The sequence below is a fragment of the Silurus aristotelis genome (genome assembly GCF_946808225.1).
Source record: "Silurus aristotelis genome assembly, chromosome: 4".
In the NCBI taxonomy this organism is placed as follows: domain Eukaryota; kingdom Metazoa; phylum Chordata; class Actinopteri; order Siluriformes; family Siluridae; genus Silurus; species Silurus aristotelis.
Window position 1 is genome coordinate 14,047,567 of NC_139577.1, and position 22,513 is coordinate 14,070,079.

The window sequence follows — 22,513 nt, forward strand, 5'->3', positions numbered from 1 at the left end:
ATTAACAATGCTTGTGTCGCAGTTGGATCTGGTTTTAATTAACGAGCAATTTCACGGTGTATATCACAGTCCTCATTATTATTCATGCCATTATCACCTCGCAAATGATATTTTCAGGAATATAACTTCAAATATGAACTCTTGTCAAATAAAAATAAAAGGGTCAGCAGTTTTTCTTAAGAAGTGATTTTAATTGCAGAGTACAAACTGATGTGAGCTAGCTAGTGATCTAGTGGAAGTCAGTAAGGCATTTTTTGAAATGTAATAATACTAATATTTGGCCAAATTGTGTTCTTAACAGAATTATATTAACCAGTCAAACACTGATTGATCTCTATTAAAATTATCATGAGCCCAAAAAACCTTTGCAACTACTTCGAAAAAAAATCACACAAATAAGGTCATTTATGACTCTCAAAATGTTCTGCTTGCTGTTGAACTGATGCTGAACTGCATGTTGGTAATAAGTAGATACCACCAAGCGCCTATCAAAACAAGTTCAAAACAGAGTGTGCGCTCCACCCTGATTGGTGGCTTGCTGCATTATTGACCAGTTAAGTTTTTATCCACTTGTAAATAAAAAGGAACGACAAAAAACAAACAAAAAAAAAGATCATTAATATTGATTACTCTGATACTCTGACACTCATTAATCCGATTAGAAAGGTACTTGGGTATTGGTGCATATTACTGTAAACAATTATATATGCCATAGAGTTACATGAGTTTATTATTAATATATGTAATTAGCTGTGTCAGGCCCTGGTGGTGTGCAGGTTCGACGTGTACATTCGGACTAAAAAGGTTTTTATGTTGATGGACAGGCTGAAGTGGCAGAAAAGAGAGAATACATTTCCGTTAGTGTCTAGTACAAATTACTTAAAATAAATCGATGCCAACTGACATAAATTCGAAGACCCCGGGTTTGCAGTTAAAACCCACTTTACACCAGAAGCAACACCACATTCCACAATCCACGATTGCTCTATGCACTAACTGGCCACTGCGTGAAAACACCCAACTTACAACTGGGTCCCCAAACTTTATTCTGTGAGGGCCACACAATTTTTCCATTCTTTAGTGGGGGCCGGGGTGGTCTGTAACCGAAAAAATTTACTAATAAAAATATAATTACTAATTATAAAAAGTAAAATGTTAATACAGTACTGTATACATAAAATAGCATTTTTGGGGTGGCGTCCGTTTATCAAGTTTTTTAGATTATCGCCGGGCGGTTTTGGAACGTAACGACCGCGATAGATGGGGTGATTACTGTATGTAAAAAAATTTAGTATAATGCTCTCCGTGCAGCTCTGCAGTTGCACAAACCGCACGTGGCGTCAGTGATTCGCCTCTAGAGGCCGCTCTCGTAATGACCCCGGAAAAACTATTGGTATGGAATTTTGCTGATAGCCGATCCTGCGTTCAACTATCAGTACCTTCACCTCTAATGATAACTAAGGGTAATTTTAGTTTGAAAGCCAACCTTTATTCTCAAATACAGATATGATATGAGTAAAACATATTTAAAATTAAATGTTCAAATGATGTCTCTGGCATTGTACGGAGGGCTTTCCAAATGTGGGGGCCATAGTTTGGGGACCACTGCTGCAATCAGTACTACGACACAGATCATTCTGAATTATGCTAATCTCTGCTGAATATTATTATAAATTTTGACCTTTATGCATTGACAGAAGGCACCAATGTTTGTGTCACTTATAATCTAGTCACTGTTCAGCTTCGTTCTCAAACAGTGCTACATTGCCTCCATGTGTTCATGCTGTTTTACCCACACTATTCCCAGGTTTTTAGTCAAATTTGGCCAACTTTTTTTTTCCATTTTTTTTTTTTCCCCCTCTCGCGTCAGATCCGGGACTCGGGTGAAAGGCCTAGCAATGAGGAGATCATACGATTCTCCAAACTGTTCGAGGATGAGCTGACCCTAGACAACCTGACGCGGCCGCAGCTTGTCGCTCTCTGCAAGCTCCTGGAGCTGCAGCCCATCGGCACCAACAACTTCCTCCGCTTCCAGCTCATCATGAAGCTCCGCTCCATCCGTGCTGATGACAAGGTGCCTGGTCTACTCCTACATATTCTCTTTATTCCTAACTGATCACAGTCTGGCTTACACATTGTCTCTGTATGTGTGTGATCTTGTGTTGATAGCTGATCGCAGAGGAAGGAGTGGAGAGCCTCAATGCAAATGAGCTGCAAGCCGCATGCAGGGTTCGAGGCATGAGAGCTCTGGGAGTGACACAGGAGAGGCTTAGAGAACAACTCAAGCAGGTAGCCCACACTCTGGTTTGTTCCAGTACTGTTATGATTTAACTGTCAGATTTGTAGTGTTCTGTCTAGCATAGCCAAAAGTAGCAATACAATTGAGATTTTGTGTGTTTGTGTGGCAGTGGCTGGAGCTGCATTTGAACCAGCAAATACCAACTTCCCTCCTCCTGCTTTCGAGGGCGATGTTCCTTCCAGACACTCTATCACCTGCAGACCAGCTTAAAACCACCCTGCAGACCTTGCCTGAAATAGTGGTGCGTATATGACGCATGTATCCCTGCCTCACAGATTGTGTATGACATTTTTGGTTGAAGACTTGAGCAAAAAAACGACTGTCACTGTTGCGTTAACGTCGGACGTGTATCTGTGTATCTTTGCAGGCTAAAGAGGCGCAGGTGAAAGTGGCAGAGCTTGACTTCTCTAAGGTGGACAATAAGACAAAACTGGAGACCATGCTTCAGGAAGAGGCAGCTATTCGCCAGGAGAACAGAGAGAGGGAACTGGAACGGCAAGCCGAAAACGCAGAGAAAGCCAAAGAACAGGTTGGAGCACGTGAAGCTGCGTGAACGTCTCCCATAGTGGATCACGTAGTTGATCACCTGATCTGTTTCGTCCCCTTAAATTGTCATTTGCAAAGATTTTTAATCTAAGATCTTTACATCTTAGTTTCAAGATGTCTAAATAAGTGGATAGCGCAGATGTGTTTATTTATAGTGGAAATGTGCATCTCTATGAATGAAGTTGATGCATAGCCAACGATACCATACATTTAAAGATGCATATGAAACAGATACCAATGCGATACGATTCTCCCCATTATGATGCAGTTTAATCCGATTTCAATGTGATTTAAAACAATGCGATGCAATAGAAAAAATATGATGCCATGCAGTTCAATATGGTACAAATAGTTCATTTTTTAATTACTTTGGTTTGCACAGACATCAAATCATATAACTATGACTTCTAACACATGCCCCGCTTACAATCAGTCCTTTGTAGTGCAAAAAAAGGAAGAAAAAAAGATTAAATAAAACCAAAGGTTCTTTTCCTGTTCTGTCTCCAGGAAGATGCAGCTCTACCTCTGCCATGTTAATCTGTAGTCTATGTGACTCTCAGGACACGCCTCCGTAGTGTTGAGATACGTCATATTCACATAGCAGCAGTGGTCAGTTAGCGAAGAGAAATAAATCTACATATCAAATATTGGTTACTTTTCAATAATAAAAGTACAGCAAATCCAATAATTATATATAAATAAATTAGTTTTTACTGATGCAAATGTGTTCAAAAACTGCGCATCTTGATACAGATTTTTTTGTAGAGAGGCTGTAGCCGTCATGAAGAATCTCATGGTACCTAACTCAAACCCTGCACTTGAGAGAAAAATATATAATATATAATCTCATCAGGGTTGGAGGGATTTTGGTTAATGCCCCAAAGTAAAACATTTTAGGCCCCTTTTTCAAAATATTTGTCGGTTTGTGCATTTCAAAGTGCCATTCCAGTTCAGACCACAGGTTGATTTAGCATTGATCTTCTGTTTTATCGGCTCAACGTCTTGTTGAAAATCCTGTGTGTTGCCAAGTCTGGACCTCCTGTCAGGAGCAGCCAGGTTTTAGAGAGAAATATCCTGTTACAGAGCAGAATTCATGACATCAGCAGTGTTCTCAAGAGGCCCTGAACCACAAGCCACAAAACAGCCACAAGGCATCAGTGATCCACTTGCCTATTTTGCAGCTGGTATCAGGTGCTTTCCTGTTGCAGTTCTCTTATTTTCTTGTCGCCCATCATGCTGACTGTATGCATGACCAATAAAAAAAACTGTAGTCCTTGCTTACCACAACACACTACATTGAAACCAAAAGAATTTGCAAGAATGTGCAGTGCTTTGTGGTGTTTTAGTATATTTATTGTTAATGTCCCACCACATTACATATGTGGAAGCTTATTGTTAAGGCCTTCATTTTGCCAGTTTTTCTTTTAAACTAATTATGGATTTATTGCACATTACCTGATTTTTGCAGCATGAACAAATATCTATTTGTTGTGGGTAGAAAGAACAGAGTGATAGTGGATTTAACCGATACCGATAGCTAGATAGTTCTTAAAAAGGTAACTGGATAGATAAAAAAAAATTTTTTTATACAATTTTAACAAATTGTATTACAAAAATAAACAATAAAAAAAGTACTAAATCATTAAAATGTGCTAAATTAAATAAATATGAATATATTAATTATATTAATAAATATTGTGAAAAATAAGTCCATGCTTTCCAACTCAAACAAAAAGTTACACTTCATATAAATTTTAACTTTAAAATTACTAAAAAAAAACAAAACACAAACACTTTAATTAAACAGCACGTGGCATCAGTGATTCGCCTCTAGAGGCCGCTCTCGTTCTGTATAATGACAGCAGAGCTTCTCAGCCACTTCAGATACTCCAGACACAAACGCAACCCGGATAAACTATAGGTATGGATTTTTGCTAATAGGACTTGTAGATTTTATACGCATGCAACATAATATTTTGACCCTAGTGTATTATTATGTAATGTATATTTCATTTGCTCAAATGCTTTTAACTGTATGATTTATTTTGTTTGGTTGCATGTTTATAAAATTCTCACTGTCAATACTTTTGCCACAATTTTGTGAAGGAATGTGATCATTTTGTGGGACACTGTATAATAAAGGCTGCTCTAAAACATAATATACATAATGCATAATATGCATTTTATTTATATATATATATATATATAGTTTATATATATATATATATATATAAGTTTATATATATATATATATATATATATATATATATATATATATATATATATATATATATATATATATATATAATTATTATTTTTTTTGTTTCAATGCAATTATAGTAAAAAGCTCCCATATTGAGTTTTTGTATTAAGAAATAAGATGATTTGGAAAACTAATAGTTTGTTTATGCTTTTACAGAAGGAGGATGTGGATGTAGAGCTTCGGGTAGATGCTGATCTCGCTATGCACTGTGTAGATGTGGCGATTCACTCTGAAACATTACGAGACACTGCACCAGTGCTGGAAGGAATTAAGGTATGAGTAACAACAAACACAAACAGACCGATTCATGTATTGTATCAGGCTTTCGGACTATTACTTAGCATTTCGAAGATTACTTAGCATAACCAATCATTTACTCAGACCCGCCTGGACTTGGTCGTCATGACTCTTGACTCTTTAGTTTTTTTCCCCCTCCTCTAACATTCTCTGTATCGACAAAAGTTTGTGAACACCTGAACATAAGATTTGTATGTGCTTTTTCAACATCTCATTCCACATTTAGTCTCCATTTGCTGTTATGATAATCTCCACTTTTCTGGGAAGATTGTTTGTTTTGGGATCGTGCTTGTACACATTTGTGCTCATTTAGCAATAAGGGTTTGCGTATAGTCAGATACTGATGTAGGTGATGTGAGGAGGCCTGGGGTGCATTTTAAGTACCCAAAGGAGTTCAATAGGGTTGATGTCAGAGCTTTATAGCAGGCCACTGAAGATCTTTCACTCCAAACCATGTAAACCATATCTTCATGGCGGTGACTTTGTGCACAGGGGCATTGTCATGTCTTGCAGTTTAAATAAAGCAAGAAATGTAATGCTACCGCATCCAAAGACATCTTGTGTGCCTCCAACTTTGTGGTAACAGTTTGAGGAGTTCCAACATATGGCTGGAACAGTCAAATACTTACTTACTGTCCCTATACATTTGTTCATAGTGTGTGTGTGTGTGTGTGTGTGTGTGTGTGTGTGTGTATGTGATATGTATAAAATGTTTTATTATTTATTTATTTATTTTTAATATATATTAGGATTGTTACATGTCTAGGCAATTCATCCAAAAGTTTGATTTGCCAAATGTATTCACAATGCCCAGAATACTTGGAAAAACCAACTGAAATGTTTATTCCTATCAAGAACTGTGCTTCAGTAGACAAAACTATAATGTCTATTAGTCTGTTGTGCCAGGAAGCTTTAATGCAGTTCCTGAAATATTTTCAGCTCTGTGTGTGTGTGTGTGTGTGTGTGTGTGTGTGTGTGTGTGTGTGTGTGTGTGTGTGTGTGTGTGTGTGTGTGTGTGTGTGTGTGTGTGTGTGTGTGTGTGTGTGTGTGTGTGTGTGTGTGTGTGTGTGTGTGTGTGTGTGTGTGGGCTTATTTTCTTCTTGCTGCTGTCAGTTTGAGCTGTGGCAAAAGTATCTGCGCATAAAGGTCCTGTACCTCTCTTTTGTTACCATCCAGACATGAGCACACAGACTCTTCTGCTTCTCAGGGCTCAAACCAGGCTTTCAGATTCTGTACTACTAAAAAAGATCTGCTGGAAATATGATCATAATTGTGATTTCTTCTTAAATGGAGCTCTTAATTAGGAGGAGCAGAAAAAGCTGGTGATCTTGTAGTATGCTTTCCCTTCCTCAGTGTCTGTCTGTGTATGGTCCTGCTGTAAATGTGTTTCAGTTACTGCATTAATGTAAGCCTTTAAAAGCTCCAGTCCTTATGTCAATTATGTACTGCCGCTGTACATACATTTGCATATTCAGTGTACTGGGAAAACGGGCATGAAATAAGCATAGAACAAGGATGGTAACACACACACACACACACACACACACACACACACACACACACACACCACTCACCAAACATAAACTGTTTCATGTATGATCGCATCCCTTTATGCATGCAGTGAATATACTGAGGAATGTTTGTGTTTTTTCCCCGTCTTTCTGCAATTTTACATTGTGTGTGTGTGTCGACGTGCCCCGAAAATGATATCGAATAATCCCGGTGTAAACATTCAATCCGCAGGGTGAGGAAATTACTAAGGAGGAGATTGACATGTTGAGCGACGCCTGCACCAAACTCAAAGAGCAGAAAAAGCTCCTGACAAAAGAGAAGGAGGAGCTGGAGGAGCTGAAAGATGACGTGCAGGAATACAGTGAGGTGAGAAAGATGGTCCAAGCAGTCCATTTACTCATTTTCTTGTCAAGAAACATTTGTGAATAAACTCCCCGGGACTTATTGTGTGCTTTGGAAACACAAGAGGAAATCTGTAAAATTTTGGGCAATTCGTCAGATATAATAATATGCAGTGCATTTTTACTTTCATCAGTCTCAGAGAAAAAGGCTATATATTTCCTTTGCAAGGGTTGAGTCAGGTTGCCCAGTAGAGGTCAGTGTTTTGCTTTTGGACTACTCTTCAGTCTATACCTTAAGGAAACTGGGGAATAATTGACCATACTGAGGCAATTCTATGTTTTTTCATTAAAAAACAGAACACTAATAAGCTTCCACAACTCATCCAGGAAGCATGTGAAGCCTTTGTTCTTCTTGATTAATCGTACTGTGACTTTACACTTGTCCCATGTGTTGTATGTCAGGATCTGGAGGAGATAAAGAAAGAGCTTTCTAAAACCGGGCAGGAGAAAGAGGTGGAAGAGTCGAAAGCCAGTAAACATCTGTCACGCGGGGTGAACCGCATGATCAGCCGCATGGACAAGATCATAAACGAGTTGGAAAAAGACAAGCTGGTGTTGGATGGACAGGTGGACAGTGGAACCACACCACCAGTTAGGTAAGAAAGCATTATTATGATTGAGTATGCATGCATAGTGTTCCCTTTTTCAGTTCTAACAGGCCTAACATGTATACAAAGATTTTCTACATTTATTTTTTAATTTTTTAATAAATGAAGGGGTTTATATAATTAATTTCAATATAATATTTACTATTGAAATAATATATTTGAATAATTTCTATTTTTGTTCCACATTTTTCAACATTATTCATACTTTTTTTCCCAAATGAGAGTGTATATAAAAAGATTGCACATCTCTGATAAAAATTTAGTTTTTTATATAAAAAAATAGAAAATAACTTTTTCCACCTTTTAAGGTGATGAATCAAATTAAAATGAAAAACAAATAGATTTTTTTTTTTTGTTGGCAGACAGAGTGCCGTGTTACACGCAAAACAAGAACATATATGCATACGTATATAAATAATGTATAAATAACTAATTCTATATATTGTTCACTTTTAACAAACAATGCCAATACTTAGTTCAATTCCTTATGCTCCCTACAATCTATATGAAAGTTCAATGTAGGTTTTTGATATTTCATATGATCCAATAAATAAATCATGTCTGAACTTTTTAGAGCAAAAGCCAAATGGAAAACATTTAAGATTTTACATAAACAATTTGAACCGATAATTAAGATATGATATAATTAAAATAAAATATAAAACATTTTGGACCAAAAACAAGACCGCTCATCTCCAAAAAGCAAACCCATTATAAAGCATGGCGGTGTTTGCATTGTTCTGTAGAGCTGCTTCTCTTCAGCTGGAACTGGGGTTTACAGAGGGAATCAAAGTTTTGTATTTATATATATTTCCATCTTGAAAAACCTCTAAATGACCCTGGCCACTGTACGTTAACTCAGTTTTAGGGTGTTACTGATCATCTTATAGCGTAGTTACACGACGTACAGCTGTTATCACTTGGGTGTACTCACTTTTGTTGCCAGTTATTTAGACAATAATGGCTGTAAGTTGAGTTATTTTCAGAGGACAGTAAATCTGTACTGCTAAACAATCTGCACATTGACTACCGTATTTTCCGGACTATAAGCCACTACTTTTTTCCCCACGCTTTGAACCCCGCGGCTTAAACAACGAAGCGGCTTATTTATGGATTTTTCCTGGGTTTTTCCCGGTTTCACAAACTTCAAACCAAAAAACTGAGCACCAAAACATTAGACCAATGAAATTGCAAACTGGTTCAGGTGAACCAATGAAATTCTTTATATTAAATCAGATGCGCTCCCACTGAATCCGGCCGCACCACATCATAAATATGGATAAGGTTCCTTTGAGGTTTGACCTGCGCTCACTCGGACTGTACAGGAAAGGAGAATCATTCGTCATGCTAAAAACTACTGGGCATGAAAAAACGCACTTCACCTGTGTTCTGAGCTGCACGGCATCGGAAGAAAAGCTTCACCAATGGTGATTTTTAAATGCACGACGATGCCAAAAGAAAAACTCCCAAGAGAAATAGTTGTGAAAGGAAGGAGGAAGACAGTGAACAATGACTTCCTTGGTAGGCTACTGTTTAGATACAAGCCGTTGTAACGCGTTGAGTCAGGGTAAAGGGAGAGCTCGCTAACTCCAGTTGCAACAGAAATCATATAAGCACAGACAGGTTTCCAAAACTTGTGCTTTTTTATTTTTCTTGGCAACAGCGTTACGGGTTAGTCAAAGAAACTTAGAAATTAGCGTCAGAAAATAATAAGGACATATTCCTCGGTCTTGCACACATGCAGTAATTAAATAAAGAATTTAGCTCTCTCTGGGACTTTCTGTAAACACTGGTTGCTACTGTTTAGATACAAGCCGTTGTAACGCGTTGAGTCAGGGTAAAGGGAGAGCTCGCTAACTCCAGTTGCAACAGAAATCATATAAGCACAGACAGGTTTCCAAAACTCGTGCTTTTTTATTTTTCTTGGCAACAGCGTTACGGGTTAGTCAAAGAAACTTAGAAATTAGCGTCAGAAAATAATAAGGACATATTCCTCGGTCTTGCACACATGCAGTAATTAAATAAAGAATTTAGCTCTTTCTGGGACTTTCTGTAAACACTGGTTATTATTTTTATTCCAAACTCATTCGTCTGATAATACGGATTTGTGCTTTAGAATGATATTGTGCTGGAAGGTGAATATTTTCTTCATTTTTAGTAGTCTAACTGAAGTTTTTTTTGCCAGAATAAATTGGTATTCTGAGCTGTCTGTAATTCCTTCTCTAAGCCAAAGTCCCAGCCAAAGAGAAGCAGCCCTACAGCATAATGCTACCACCGCCATGCTTAACACAGGGTTTGCTTATCGGAGATGAGCGGTCTTATTTATTTTTATATTAATTTTATTTTAAGTATATCATATCTTAATAATGCCTTTTTCCGTAGAGCTTTTCTATTTATTTCAGTTTTCACTTTTGCTCTAAAAAGTACAGACATGATTTATTTAATAGTTGAATTATTTGAAATAACAAAAACCTACATTAAAGTTTCATATAGATTGTAGGGAGCACGAGGAATTGAGTTAAATATTGGCAATGTTTGTTGAAAGTGAATAATTAATAGAATGTATAATTTATTATACATGGCTTATGCCATGTATAGACAAAGTTTAAAATGATGGTGAAGGGTCTTTTTCTGTTCAGAGATGCAAACAATATTGCTGAATGTTCTGAGAGATAAATTGTAATAGCATCATTCATTCACTTATTACTGAAAGTCTATATACACTAGAAATGATTTTATAGTAGCCTATTTTTAAAATCCCAAAACAAAACAAAAAAACCAATAAAAATGCATGAACTGCACAATCACCAGTACAAAAAGCACGTAGTTGAGTAAAAGTAGAGATACAAAAAAGTACTATGATTTATTATGGCTATAATGTTCCTATTATCATTTTCTTCACAAGACTCTTAATCAACTCAGTTTATGTGAAAAGACTCATTAATATCATTCTATTAATAGATTGTTGTGCTGAGAGTAACAAACACTGATTGATATTTAATTAATTATCATGAGGCCAAAACTTTCTTTTCAACTATTTAAAAGAATCAGAGAAGAATTAAGAATGGAGTGTGTTTGTATGTGCAAGTGGTGTTTATTTGATCCTCAGTAAAATGGTGGTTGGAGGAACGGCTTCAACACAGACAATCATAAGGGGTTCTGCCGTTAATGAATAGTTTAACGTTTGTTGTTGTGGTTTTTTTTTATTTTTTTTATTTTTTATTTTTTAGATTTTTCTTTGAGAAATGTAATGACTTGCAAAGGTAAGAAAAGATGTTTGGCCGTCTCTGGGGTGTTTTGCTTGACAAAGCCACTAACATACATTTCCTGGGTTGCTTTCAAACGGTATATTGGCAAAGATTTATCCTCTTTTTTTTTTTTTTTTTTTTTTCCTTTTAACAATTGGGGGGGTCAAAAACAAGTTAATTTGCCTGTCATTTACTAACTTGGTGCTAATCTGTGGATTAAATTAGGTCATGATGGTGAGTAACAGCTGTTTCTCAATACCTGAACGTAGCTGTGTGGCATAATGAGCTTCATATTGTGCTGCAATCCACTAAAGAAATTCAAGTCATTATTCCACATTGGCAGTTTACACCGGGATAAATATTTCTGTATCTTCTCTTTGAATGTAGCCAGTGAAATATGAAACTCCAGTTCAGGTCTGTTATTGAGAAACAGTGCCATTATAGATAAGACAATTTCCTTTTTCTTTTTTTTTCTTTTTTCCTTATTTTTATTACAACCCTTTATTGTTCTCTGTGCTGATGGTAGCAGAACAAATCAATAACTTTCACACAAGCGTAATTGCGTTTTTTTTTTTTTCTGTGCTAAAGTGAAAAATAACATTTCAAAACGTTCCAAACTTTTAAATGTTGTCGTTCTCTCAAGCACAAATAATTATTCACCAAACAACTGAAATGGCAGGGAATGACACCAAATATAAATAACATCAGTCAATTATAAGAAGAAATGACTTAAAAGTTAAAAGGAAAGTGGGTTGTAAACCTCTTCTAGAGTAATTGCATGAGAGTATGTTATTGCCAAGCTGGCAATATATGTTAGTGTGTAATTGCTTCCTGTATGCTACATGGTCCTTTCCTGTAGGGAGAACCTGATTAGCATCAATGAGCTCATTGCTGTCATGAGGCAGATCCAGAGCATCCCAGAGCACAAGCTGCTCAGCATCGCCAACTCGCTGGACGAAAACAAGGATGGCAAGATAGATATCGACGACGTCATCAAGGTAATAACAGTTTATGCAACGGTAAGGGGTGAGTGTGGCAGTAGGAATAAAACATGATGTCTTGGAAAATCAACAATGACATGTTTTAGCCCTTAGTAACAGATGTATCAGATACAAAAAATTGTATGTTAAGTGATGGTTTTATGAGTTAGCTCGGGATTAATCGCAACTTAATTTTTATCTGTTCTAAATGTACCTTAAATTAATACTTTTCAAGTTTTTAATACTGTAATCACCATGGGCATGGACAAATATGGAGGCTTTTTGCTGATGTATGTTTTTTATTAGTAAGACCAAACTTAACATAGAGCATAAACAGATAAACAAATCCTTCTGTAACACTCGGTGAATAGATCCGAGTCTCACAAGTCCCTGGAGTCACTTAAATCAGTAGGGATTCTGCCTGCCTTTGCCTTGTAATTCCACTAGTGGGCACTCACTGAATCCATAAATTCATGAATTCCACTCGCGCTTCTCTCGGTTCTGGCTGTTTCTGTACACGCTGCGAGACCGATGGATCCGCTGAATCTCATAATTTAGGTGGGTCAGCCAGGACACGTATAGGACCCGCAAAACTGAATCTCTTGTTTCTGGCCATGCAGGAAGTTTCCCGAACATCTCAGTCAGCTACTTGTTGCTACAGTTTCTTGCAACAACTTTGTAAACATAAATGGTGTAATTTACAGTTTGTATTTAGTCCTTGGGCTAGTTGAGCCACTCGGCATTGCTTTGCCTCAAGTCGCATGAGAGAGAGCCAAGTATTTCTCATTGTTTCTATGGTAAAAATGAAATGAAACAGTTTTGTGGCAACTCTGCAGGGAAAAATATAAATGAATATGAATCAAGAATTATCAATGGCAAATATCAAGATGTTAATATAAACATCACCTCGTCTAATATCAGAAGAATTTTTGCCACAGTCCTTCCACTTGACAGGACTCTCTGAATCTGTATATTCCACTGAATCCTTCGACTCCTTAAACTTATTCACACACACAGAGTCCCTCGGATCCGGCTGATTCTCTATGCACTACGAGTCCGACGGATCCACTGTATCCCACGGTTCAGGTGGATCGGCCAGGACTCACATTGGATCACATTGGAGATGTGTGTGTGTGTGTGTGTGTGTGTGTGTGTGTGTGTGTGTGTATATACATACACAAATATACACAAATATATATATATATATATATATATATATATATATATATATATATATATATATATATATATATATATATATATATATATATATATATATATAATGATAGATAGATGGATGGATGGATTACATTAAAGGTTTTAATTTTCCCTCTTTTATATTTATTTATATTTTTTTTATAAAAAATTGTCAAACAGAAATTTGCGCTGCATTAATCGCACGTTAATAAAAATTAGTGCAGGTAAAATTTTGCGTGTATAACATATGCAATAGGTACATAGAACTAACCAAGTCATTTCTCCCTCCATTCCCCAATTTGCTCATATGCCATTTCCCACCGATCCCTGCTATAGAACCAATAGCAGCTAGGAATTGTGAAGGCAAAAAACGCGATTTCTCCGACACATGTGAAACCAGCCAAGGGCATCTTTTCAAATTGTTTTTTATACTGCATTGCTGGAAGAGAGGCCATATCTCAGAAAACTGTATTATGTGTACTCAATTATTATACTTTAAATATGCAATGGTACAGTTTTCAATAAGCATCTCATTATCTGATCTGTGTGTGGTTTTAGGTGGTGGAGCTGATCGATAAGGAGGACGTGGACATCTCCACCGCACAAGTGGCGGAGATCATGCTGATGCTGCAGAAAGAGGAGAAGCTGGTGGAGAAGGAGAAAGCGAAGGAGAAGGCCGAAAAGGAGCAGGCTGCTAAAGTGCAGCAAAACTAAGTCTGTCATGGCGAGTTACCAGCAATGCAGCAGGAACGCACAGAGGAGCCACTAGTTCTGTAGCCACTGGTTTAATGCTTGAAAAATGAGAATGTATTTGTTAAATTAAAAAAAAAAAAAAATCCCTTTACATTTTACCGTCTAACCATCAGCCACTTCATGTGAGCTGAAGCACTCATTTTTATCTCGACTCGCTCGTTTCATTTTGCACACCTCCACGCTCCTCATCATTCCACCACCACCGCTTGTGTTCAGGCTCATATGTTTCGTGTTTGATTCGATTGAAACCGGGCGCTTTTAAGTGGAATTAATTGGCACTCGCTCCTGAATGCGGCTCACACGGCCCGTGAGTGCGCTATTCTGTTTTGTCCACGAACCAAAGTCAATTTGCAAAGCGACTACAGAAATCAAGGTCAATATGCAAATACTACGGACTGATCTATAGGTCAGCTCTTTGAGTGAGTGTTGGCTATGTAAAATTTTGTACTTTTTTTTTTTTTGCCATTTCTCTGTGGTAACCTTGAGTGAGGAAACATACACTTTTCCTGCTAACGTCAGTGATATATATTTTATTTTATTTTATTTTTTATTTTTTTCATCTTTATTGGCCATGGTCAAAAAATCTTCTAAATTAACAGTGTTTCCTTCCATGCCTTGATGAAACCTGGCATATATCAGTGGGGTAGTTAACCTCGGGAAGAATGCTCGCTGTAGACTAATCCAACTGGCTGGAGTTCTTTAGGCAACTGTAGAGGATAGAGGGTGAGAGAAGAGTGTGTGAGTGTGAGAGATGGAGAGAGAAGATGAAGTGGGCTTTTTGCACTGCAGACAAGTTTGGCGTATCTAGGCTTCGGCTCAGACCCAGTATGGTGAGGCCAGTCTGGGTACAGTCACTTCAAGGACTGGGTAAACACTCACACCATACATGGAGAGGGGTAGCTCGCAGATACACACACACACACACACACACACACACACACACACACACACACACACACACACACACACACACACACACACACACACACACCGTGTTATGTCAGCGTAACATAGTTGCACAGGGCACAGCTGACAGCAAATACATCACTCCCACTCCTAAACATGTCATAGAGAGAGAACAGAGTGTCTGACCCGAAAGCACTGCCTCTGCGTTGCATCAGAGAAACAGACGGAGCTGGTTTTTTTCTTTTTCTTTTTTCCCGAGTCAGGGTGCCTTTTCTCACTTCATACGCTTCCAACGAAGAGTCAGAGTTCAGCCCTCACCACAGTAACCACCTGTATTTTTTTACAGCTTGTGTATCTGCATTTGGGCCGTACACCACATGAATTTATTGCACGTTAAAATCTCATTATCTGTCATTCTAAGGGAGCAAGAAATACCGATTTGCATTTGCACTATCATTTTTTAAAGCTTTTTTGCTTTTCTTCCTGTTTTGAGGTTGTGATTCAGACTCAGGAATATTTGTGTAATGGGCTGCAGGTGCAGGTTTAGAGAGGAATAAGCTGGCTTGGTGATACTACTGGAAAAGATGGAGAGATTGTCAAGTGGCAGAAGGCTCTATTTAGGTGAACAACCCAGATTTGGAAGAGAGTGTTATTTTGCTATTGTTCTGCCCTGAAGGTGCATTACTGTGCTCCTGCTTTAATGGGCAGGTTTGAAAGTTCATGTTTCAATATAAGCTTTTTTCGAAGGTTGATCTTAGGATATCTGACAGAGAAGGCAAGGTCAAACAGACCAGGGAGTAGCCACCTAATCCAAAGTTTGCATTAAAATGATTTAAAATGCAACAGTTGCACTATACGCACAAAAGGTTGTGGACACCTGAACATAATATTTGCTATTTGAATAGATCAGGTTTAGATTAGATCTTGAGTTCACACTAATTTCACTCCAACCCATGGATTTCATATGTTCATAGAGCTCATATTGTACACAAGTGCATTGTCATGCTGAAACATCTCCTAGTTCAAGAGACCCAAAGACATTGCATACAATTGTGTGGCTCCAGTCGTGTGATAAAAGTTTGGGGAAGAACCACATGTGGCTTGAAAAGTCAGTGGTCCCAATACTTTTGTCCATATAGTGTTGTTAATTTGCTAATTAAGTTAATTTCTTTTGTGTGCTGCTTAGGCTTGTCTCGAACAAGGGTAATTGTAATTGTATGACTGAGTGTAATATAATATTCTAAAATATTCTCCATCCCAGAAGTCTAAAAGATTATAAAGTGTTTCAGTGTATTAGTATACACTAAGTATATTGGTGTATTTAAAAAAAAAAAAAAAAAAAAAAAAAAAAAAAAAAAAAAGGGTATTTGGCCAGTCTTGGTTTCTTGGTTTTTTTTTTGTGCTTAAAAAAAACCCAAACAATTGTAGTAGGCAAAACCCATTATTAAAAAATAACCAATTCTACAATTCATTTGCAACTATAAGTACATGTTAACAGCATGTAGTTATATATTTCAATTTGTTTTAATTGTACAGTACAATATGTACAGTGAATTGGTTTTTAGTGATTAAATTTAATGAATTTATTTTCTTATTAATAAGTTTATCAAATATTTGAACAGAACAGAGGTGCGAAGCTTGATGGTCTATTTAATTTTTTTATAATTTAATTAACATTTGATAAAAAAAAAAAAAAGGCTTAAAACTTGATGTATGGTAAAGTTATGGGTACTGTATTTCAAACATCATTTGGTTTTCTTGGAGCTTTTATTGTCAAAATATATGAAAAACATATCTTAATTTTTTCTCATGACTAATGTAAACATGCATATGCTTTAACCGGTTGTTCCAATTTGAATAAAATGTGGGAATTTTATTCCTGGGAAGTGTTGCATTGTTATTTTTTTTTTTATACATTTCATTCACTCATATGTTTACTTTTGAATTTCTTTCTCCACCTTTATGCCCAACAGCTTATCCTTCTTTTCATCGCCTATCATTTCTGCCTATACATATATTATTCACTCACCGAGCACTTTTCTATTAGGAAACCCGGTACATCTACTCATTCATACAGTTATCTAATCAGCCAATCATGTAGCGCAGTGCATATAGATATGGTATAGCAGCTTCGGCAATGTTCACATAAATCATTAGCATGGAAGTGGTAGTTTTGTAGACTAAAACTCCTTGTTAATAGACATATAATAGACTGATAGACAGACTACAGTAATGCAGATAACCACTTGAAAATTGTGGTAAGCAGAAAAGCATCTTAAAATTTAAGAAGCTACAGTCTGTTACATGAACCAGCTGTCACTCCCCACGTGCATCAATGCGCCATGGCCACCCATGACCCTGTCACCGGTTTACCACTGTTCCTTCCTTGGAGCACTTTTGATAGATACTGAGCACAGCAGACTGGGAAACCCCACAAGAGCTGCAGTTTTGGAGAAGCTCTGAGCAAGTCGTCTATCCATCACAATTTGTTTCTCGTCAAACTCGCTAAAATCTTTACGCTTGCCCATTTTTCCTGCTTCTATAACACGTCAACTTTGAGGACAAAATGTTCACTTGCTGCTTAAGATATCCAGCCCATTAACATTTGCCATGATGAAGAGAGAGTTATTTACATCACCTATTATAATTGTCATAATTTAATGCCTGAGCTACAACAGTATACTTTTTGACTTTATTATCCAAGAACAGGGGAAAAAAATGAGACCGGCTCACCAACACTTGGGGCCAATTCCAGTAAAACCCTGGGATGTGATAGGAGATTCACGTGAAGAAATCGCCAAGAACTGCGTGATGTATTCATATCAGCATGGACCAGAATCCCAAAGGAATGTTGTGGAACCCATGACTCAAAGAACTGAGGCTGCTTTAAGGGCAAACTGAGCCACAGTATTAGTATATTGTTCCTAACAAAGTAATCACTGACTGTATATAAATTCATGCATGATTCTGCTTACAAGGACCCTCTATTTTGGAATCACCTGCATGCTGCTGTAGACTTCAAGAAACTCATTCTGAGCTTATTTTGTAAGCTCTTGTCATGATTCTATGAAGGCTTTATGTTACAATAATCCTGTGACTTCTGCTGTAACTGTACTTTAACACGATGTGTATAATTGAGGTGTAATAATGTCCTTATTGCTGCTGCATTGGGAAATACTGATCACGGTTTGGGCAGGAACAGAGTGTTACTGAAGTGTTATTGAAAAGGATTGTGTAAAGAATGATTCATAAACAGGGTTTATTTACTTAGTTTTTAATGACTCACAGACTGAAGGAATTTGATATTATGTTTATTTATGACGTTTGTGAAGAAAATGGATCTGGGTGCTGGTAAAGAACATATTCATTCTTATCACCACATTATCTGTGTAAAGCTGCTTTGAGACAATGTTCATTGTTAAAAGCGTTATACAAATAAAAATGAATAGAATTGAATTAAATGCTGGTATCATATTGATTAAACTTCGACATAAATAAGCAATTTTTCCTCCAAAAGAACAAATGTTAAAGCTGACAAAAGCTGCGATTTCAAGTGTAGGTAAAAAAAAAACCCATAGAAATAGTTTTATAATCTCTCTTTTAAAACTATGCATTTGCATAATAGTCAGTAGAGCCAATGCTGTTCATACATCTGTAACAAATTCTTTCTCGCTCATGATTTCCCTTTAATGCTTTACAGTTGGGCTTGTTAGATAATGTAATGATTTGTGAAGGATCTAATAACTATACAAATGCAAACATGCTGTACATACACTAATATGAACAAAAGATTGTGGACACCCTTATGTGCTTTTTGAACATTTCACATTTAGTCCCTGTTTTCTGTTATAATAACCTCCATTCTTCTGGGAAGGTGGTCCAATTAGATTTTAGAGTGTGCTTGTGGAGATTTGTGTTTATTCGGCCATAAGGAAATTAGTAAAGTCAGACACTGATGTAGGGTAAGAAGGCCTGAGGTACACTAAGAGTTTTTTTATTTCATCTTGAAGGTGTTCAATAGGGTTGAGGTCAGAGTTTTAGAGCAGGCTAGTCGAGAGCTTTAACTCCAAACTATGTAAACTATATCTCCACAGTACATGGTTAAAGATGGTGTGAAGCAGATTTGAAGCAGATTAAACTAGACCAAGATCTTTAAATGTCCTGTGATGAAATTGTAAAATGATTCTTATTGTAATTCTACTGGATACTACTGCAGAATGTTTAGCTGTACCACTTGATGAAGTATTTACTTCCCCAAACGCTTTTCACAGTTAATAATATACCATATTAAGATCTTGATACCTTGTTTTTCATTGTGCATTACATTCCCTTTTGAGAGACCAAAATGTAATTAGTAAATGATTACAAATAAAGTAAAAGGCCCCATCATATTTGCAATAACATGCAATTGTAGATCTCGATGCTTTCATAGATGTTTGGTATGTGACCCTGGAAGGGACTGTATATAAAAAAAGAAAGAAAGAAAAGGTTCCCTTTTAGAAACCGAAAAGCCTTCAAAATCTTTATTTCTTTCTCTTTTTTTTCTTAGGAGTGAGCTTATGTAAGCAGTCCAGCTTAAAGAGAGATTTTGGTTCGCTATTTGTGCAGGTGAAAGCCTTGGGGTTTTTTTTTTATTACGCAGCTGGTAGCCTTCTCAAACTGTGTACACAACATTGGGAAATTTAATTACATAATAGTGAATTCTAAACCTAATTTAATGTGTGTTTTCAGTGTCTGAGAGAATATGAATTTGCAAAAGGTATCTCACAAAGTGATCATGAGAAATGCATCGAAATGTACTAATCTATTAGAAAGCAAATCATGAGGCCGGTAATGACAAGTCATTTTAAAGCCTTTTGCCTTTGATAAATGCTATAATTTTATAATAATAATGTAAGATTTTATATTTAGGCCGTATTGTGTGAACCTGCTCTAATTAGTAGAGATTATCCCGGGCATATCACACCGTAAACATTATGTCAAGGCCGAAATAGCGGCGAATATACTGCCAAATTGTGCATGTTTGCACCGGTGGAAATCAGCACACACAACCTTTACATGACAGAGACAAATACCAGTTTGGGTGCCAGACTTATCATGCATGTCTCCAGCTGTCAGCCACGCAGACTGACTTAATGATTAAAGGAGAATAATAAACCAGTGCAGACTTGATATGACCGTTCGAAACGACTAAACACTGTTCCAGTAAATGATTGTTCCCTGAATGTGAGGCTTGTTCAAAAACAAGTGTCTTATTTTTTTCATTTTTGAAAGCAAAAATCCAACATCTCTGCCACCTTGTAAGGCCAAGCTCTGCTGGCTTCCTTGTTTAGATTAGAGGTGAGCAGTCTAAAGTGTTTTTCAGGGCATTTAAACTGTCCATGTACTGTGTAGGATTGTTGCTTGAATAGAAGGGCGCATCTAATATTCTCTTAAGTAGTGAGACATGTCTTGCTGAAGTTCCTCTGAACATAGATTGTGTACTCAGGAAGCATTCAGCAGTAACACCTGTGTTCGTGTTTGCACTCTCACTTTCCCACACTCACACAAACATTGTCTCCACTGTCTTGTTGGGGAAGGCTGAACATGTCTGGGATGTGTTGGGAATCCCTTGGCATGCGCAGTATATGCAGCCGTCCTTCTACTGGTCCTGCTTGTCTTCACAGCTCGCTTGCCCTGTTTGTCTTCTGTCCTCAACCTGTCCTCGTTTCTTCTGCCAGTCCTTTGCTTTATACACTGCACAGTAATGTCTTAAAAAAGTAAACACAGCTGCATTTACAAGTGTGCAATGTTATAATTGTGCAAACCGTAAGTGATAGTAAGCTTATACACTTGGTAATGCATGGACTCAAGTTTACTGTATACATTAATACCTTCTGACATGGTTTTCTATGTGTAAAAAATACTATAGGGACAAAGGTTTGTGGACACCTGACTGTACGATTCGTATGTGCTTTTTGAGCATCCCATTCCACATTGTTTCCATTCGATGTTTCATTCAGCCATAAGGGTGTTAGTAAAATCATGTACTGATGTAGGTGAGGTGAGGAGAGGAGGCCTGGGGTGCAGTCAGTGTACACACATTCATCCCAATGCAGTAGCAGGCTACTCAAGATCTTCCACGCCAACCCATGGGAAGCATATTTGTCGTCATGCTGGAACAGGTTTGGCTCTCCTAGTTCAAGTGAAGAACAATTTTAATAATAACACATCCGAAGACAATGTGTCCTTCCATCTTTGTAATAACAGATTGGGAAAGAACCACATATGGTTGGATAAGTCAGGTGTCACAATACTTTTGTTTTCTATAGTGTATATTCAGCTTTCCACCACACACTAATCTTCGACTACGTTCTTACCTAAAAAAAAAAAAAGATCTGAATAAATGATGTGTTTCTGACATTGCAAAAGAAAGCATTTTGAAAACTTCAAGCCATTTCGATGTGTGTGTTAATGTGTATCATTTACTACTGTGCTAGTTATTTTCTATTCATTTTCATTAAACTTCCATTAGATGCACATGACCGGTGAATGTACCTCTGGAATAAATATTTTTTAAACGTCTGTTTTTTTTTCATTCAGTAAATGTTTTTAAACAGCTATTCGGGCCATAACCACAGCATAATATACTGCTAAATTATACAGAATTCATTAAAAGCATCTTTTGTCTAAAATGTTTTGTCAAACACACACTCACACACACACACACACACACATCCTTTTTCATGTCTCTCCCAATTCTTTTATTAATCCATAATAAATCCGAATACTGCTTGAGATTTTGGCTGCGGTTCTGTTCTTGTAAAGCCAGAGTCGGCCCACTGTGTTACTGACATGGAGGCTTAAGAATGTTAATGAAGTAAACGTTTACACCGAGTGTACACTGTTGACACGTTGCTTACGTCAGACACATTCCCATTTTAATCTCTTCTACGGTTAACTCTCTGTGGCTCAATGCAAAGAGCACCTTCTTTTTTTCCCCCCTAATAGGCCGTATTTCCAATATTCCATAATGTCAAAAGAAAATTTTATTGAAGCTTCAGGTGTTAAACAAGATGATGAGGTGATTTGGTGGTGAGATTTTTAATGACGAGAAGCTGTTTCATTTAAACACTAGGAGGCAGTATGTGACATTTTATAGCATTTGTTGAAACCCATAAATCACGGGTCCCCCTAAGCCCTGAGGCTAGAGTACTCTGTGTCCTCTCTATTGTGGTGCTTTAGCCAACTCCCACCTCATTATAATCAATCAGCTAATTAACAGCCCACCTTGAGGTGAAGGTGGTTGTATTAAAGCAGGAAAAATGCTAAAAATAAAAAAAATGCAAAGCATAGGGTACTCCAGGACCTGATTTTTAACTCGTACAGGGAGGCTTACAAACAATTCATAGCTGCATGTCTTCTACAGCTAGTAATAAGATCTATAAATTGCACCTATGTATTAGGCTTATAAATTGTCCTCAGGCTAGACGCACTAATACACTATTAAACTTGATACTGCAC

General features: G+C 37.1%; 1 protein-coding gene across 2 annotated transcripts in view; it reads left to right on the forward strand.

Moving 5' to 3' along the window:
• The window catches only part of letm1 (leucine zipper-EF-hand containing transmembrane protein 1), a 29,547-nt gene extending 13,573 nt beyond the window's left edge, over positions 1-15,974 (forward strand). Inside the window, exons 6-16 of one of the 2 annotated variants that reach the window (XM_083540242.1) lie at positions 1,871-2,074; positions 2,170-2,289; positions 2,409-2,540; positions 2,667-2,828; positions 5,265-5,381; positions 7,149-7,283; positions 7,721-7,914; positions 11,157-11,189; positions 12,034-12,172; positions 13,910-15,011; positions 15,074-15,974. In XM_083540242.1, the coding sequence (XP_083396368.1) occupies positions 1,871-2,074; positions 2,170-2,289; positions 2,409-2,540; positions 2,667-2,828; positions 5,265-5,381; positions 7,149-7,283; positions 7,721-7,914; positions 11,157-11,189; positions 12,034-12,172; positions 13,910-14,065 (1,392 nt within the window). In that variant the 3' untranslated portion in view covers positions 14,066-15,011; positions 15,074-15,974. The remainder of the gene's footprint in view (positions 1-1,870; positions 2,075-2,169; positions 2,290-2,408; positions 2,541-2,666; positions 2,829-5,264; positions 5,382-7,148; positions 7,284-7,720; positions 7,915-11,156; positions 11,190-12,033; positions 12,173-13,909; positions 15,012-15,073) is intronic. The other variant, XM_083540243.1, reaches the window with a different exon arrangement.
• Positions 15,975-22,513: the final 6,539 nt, after the last annotated feature.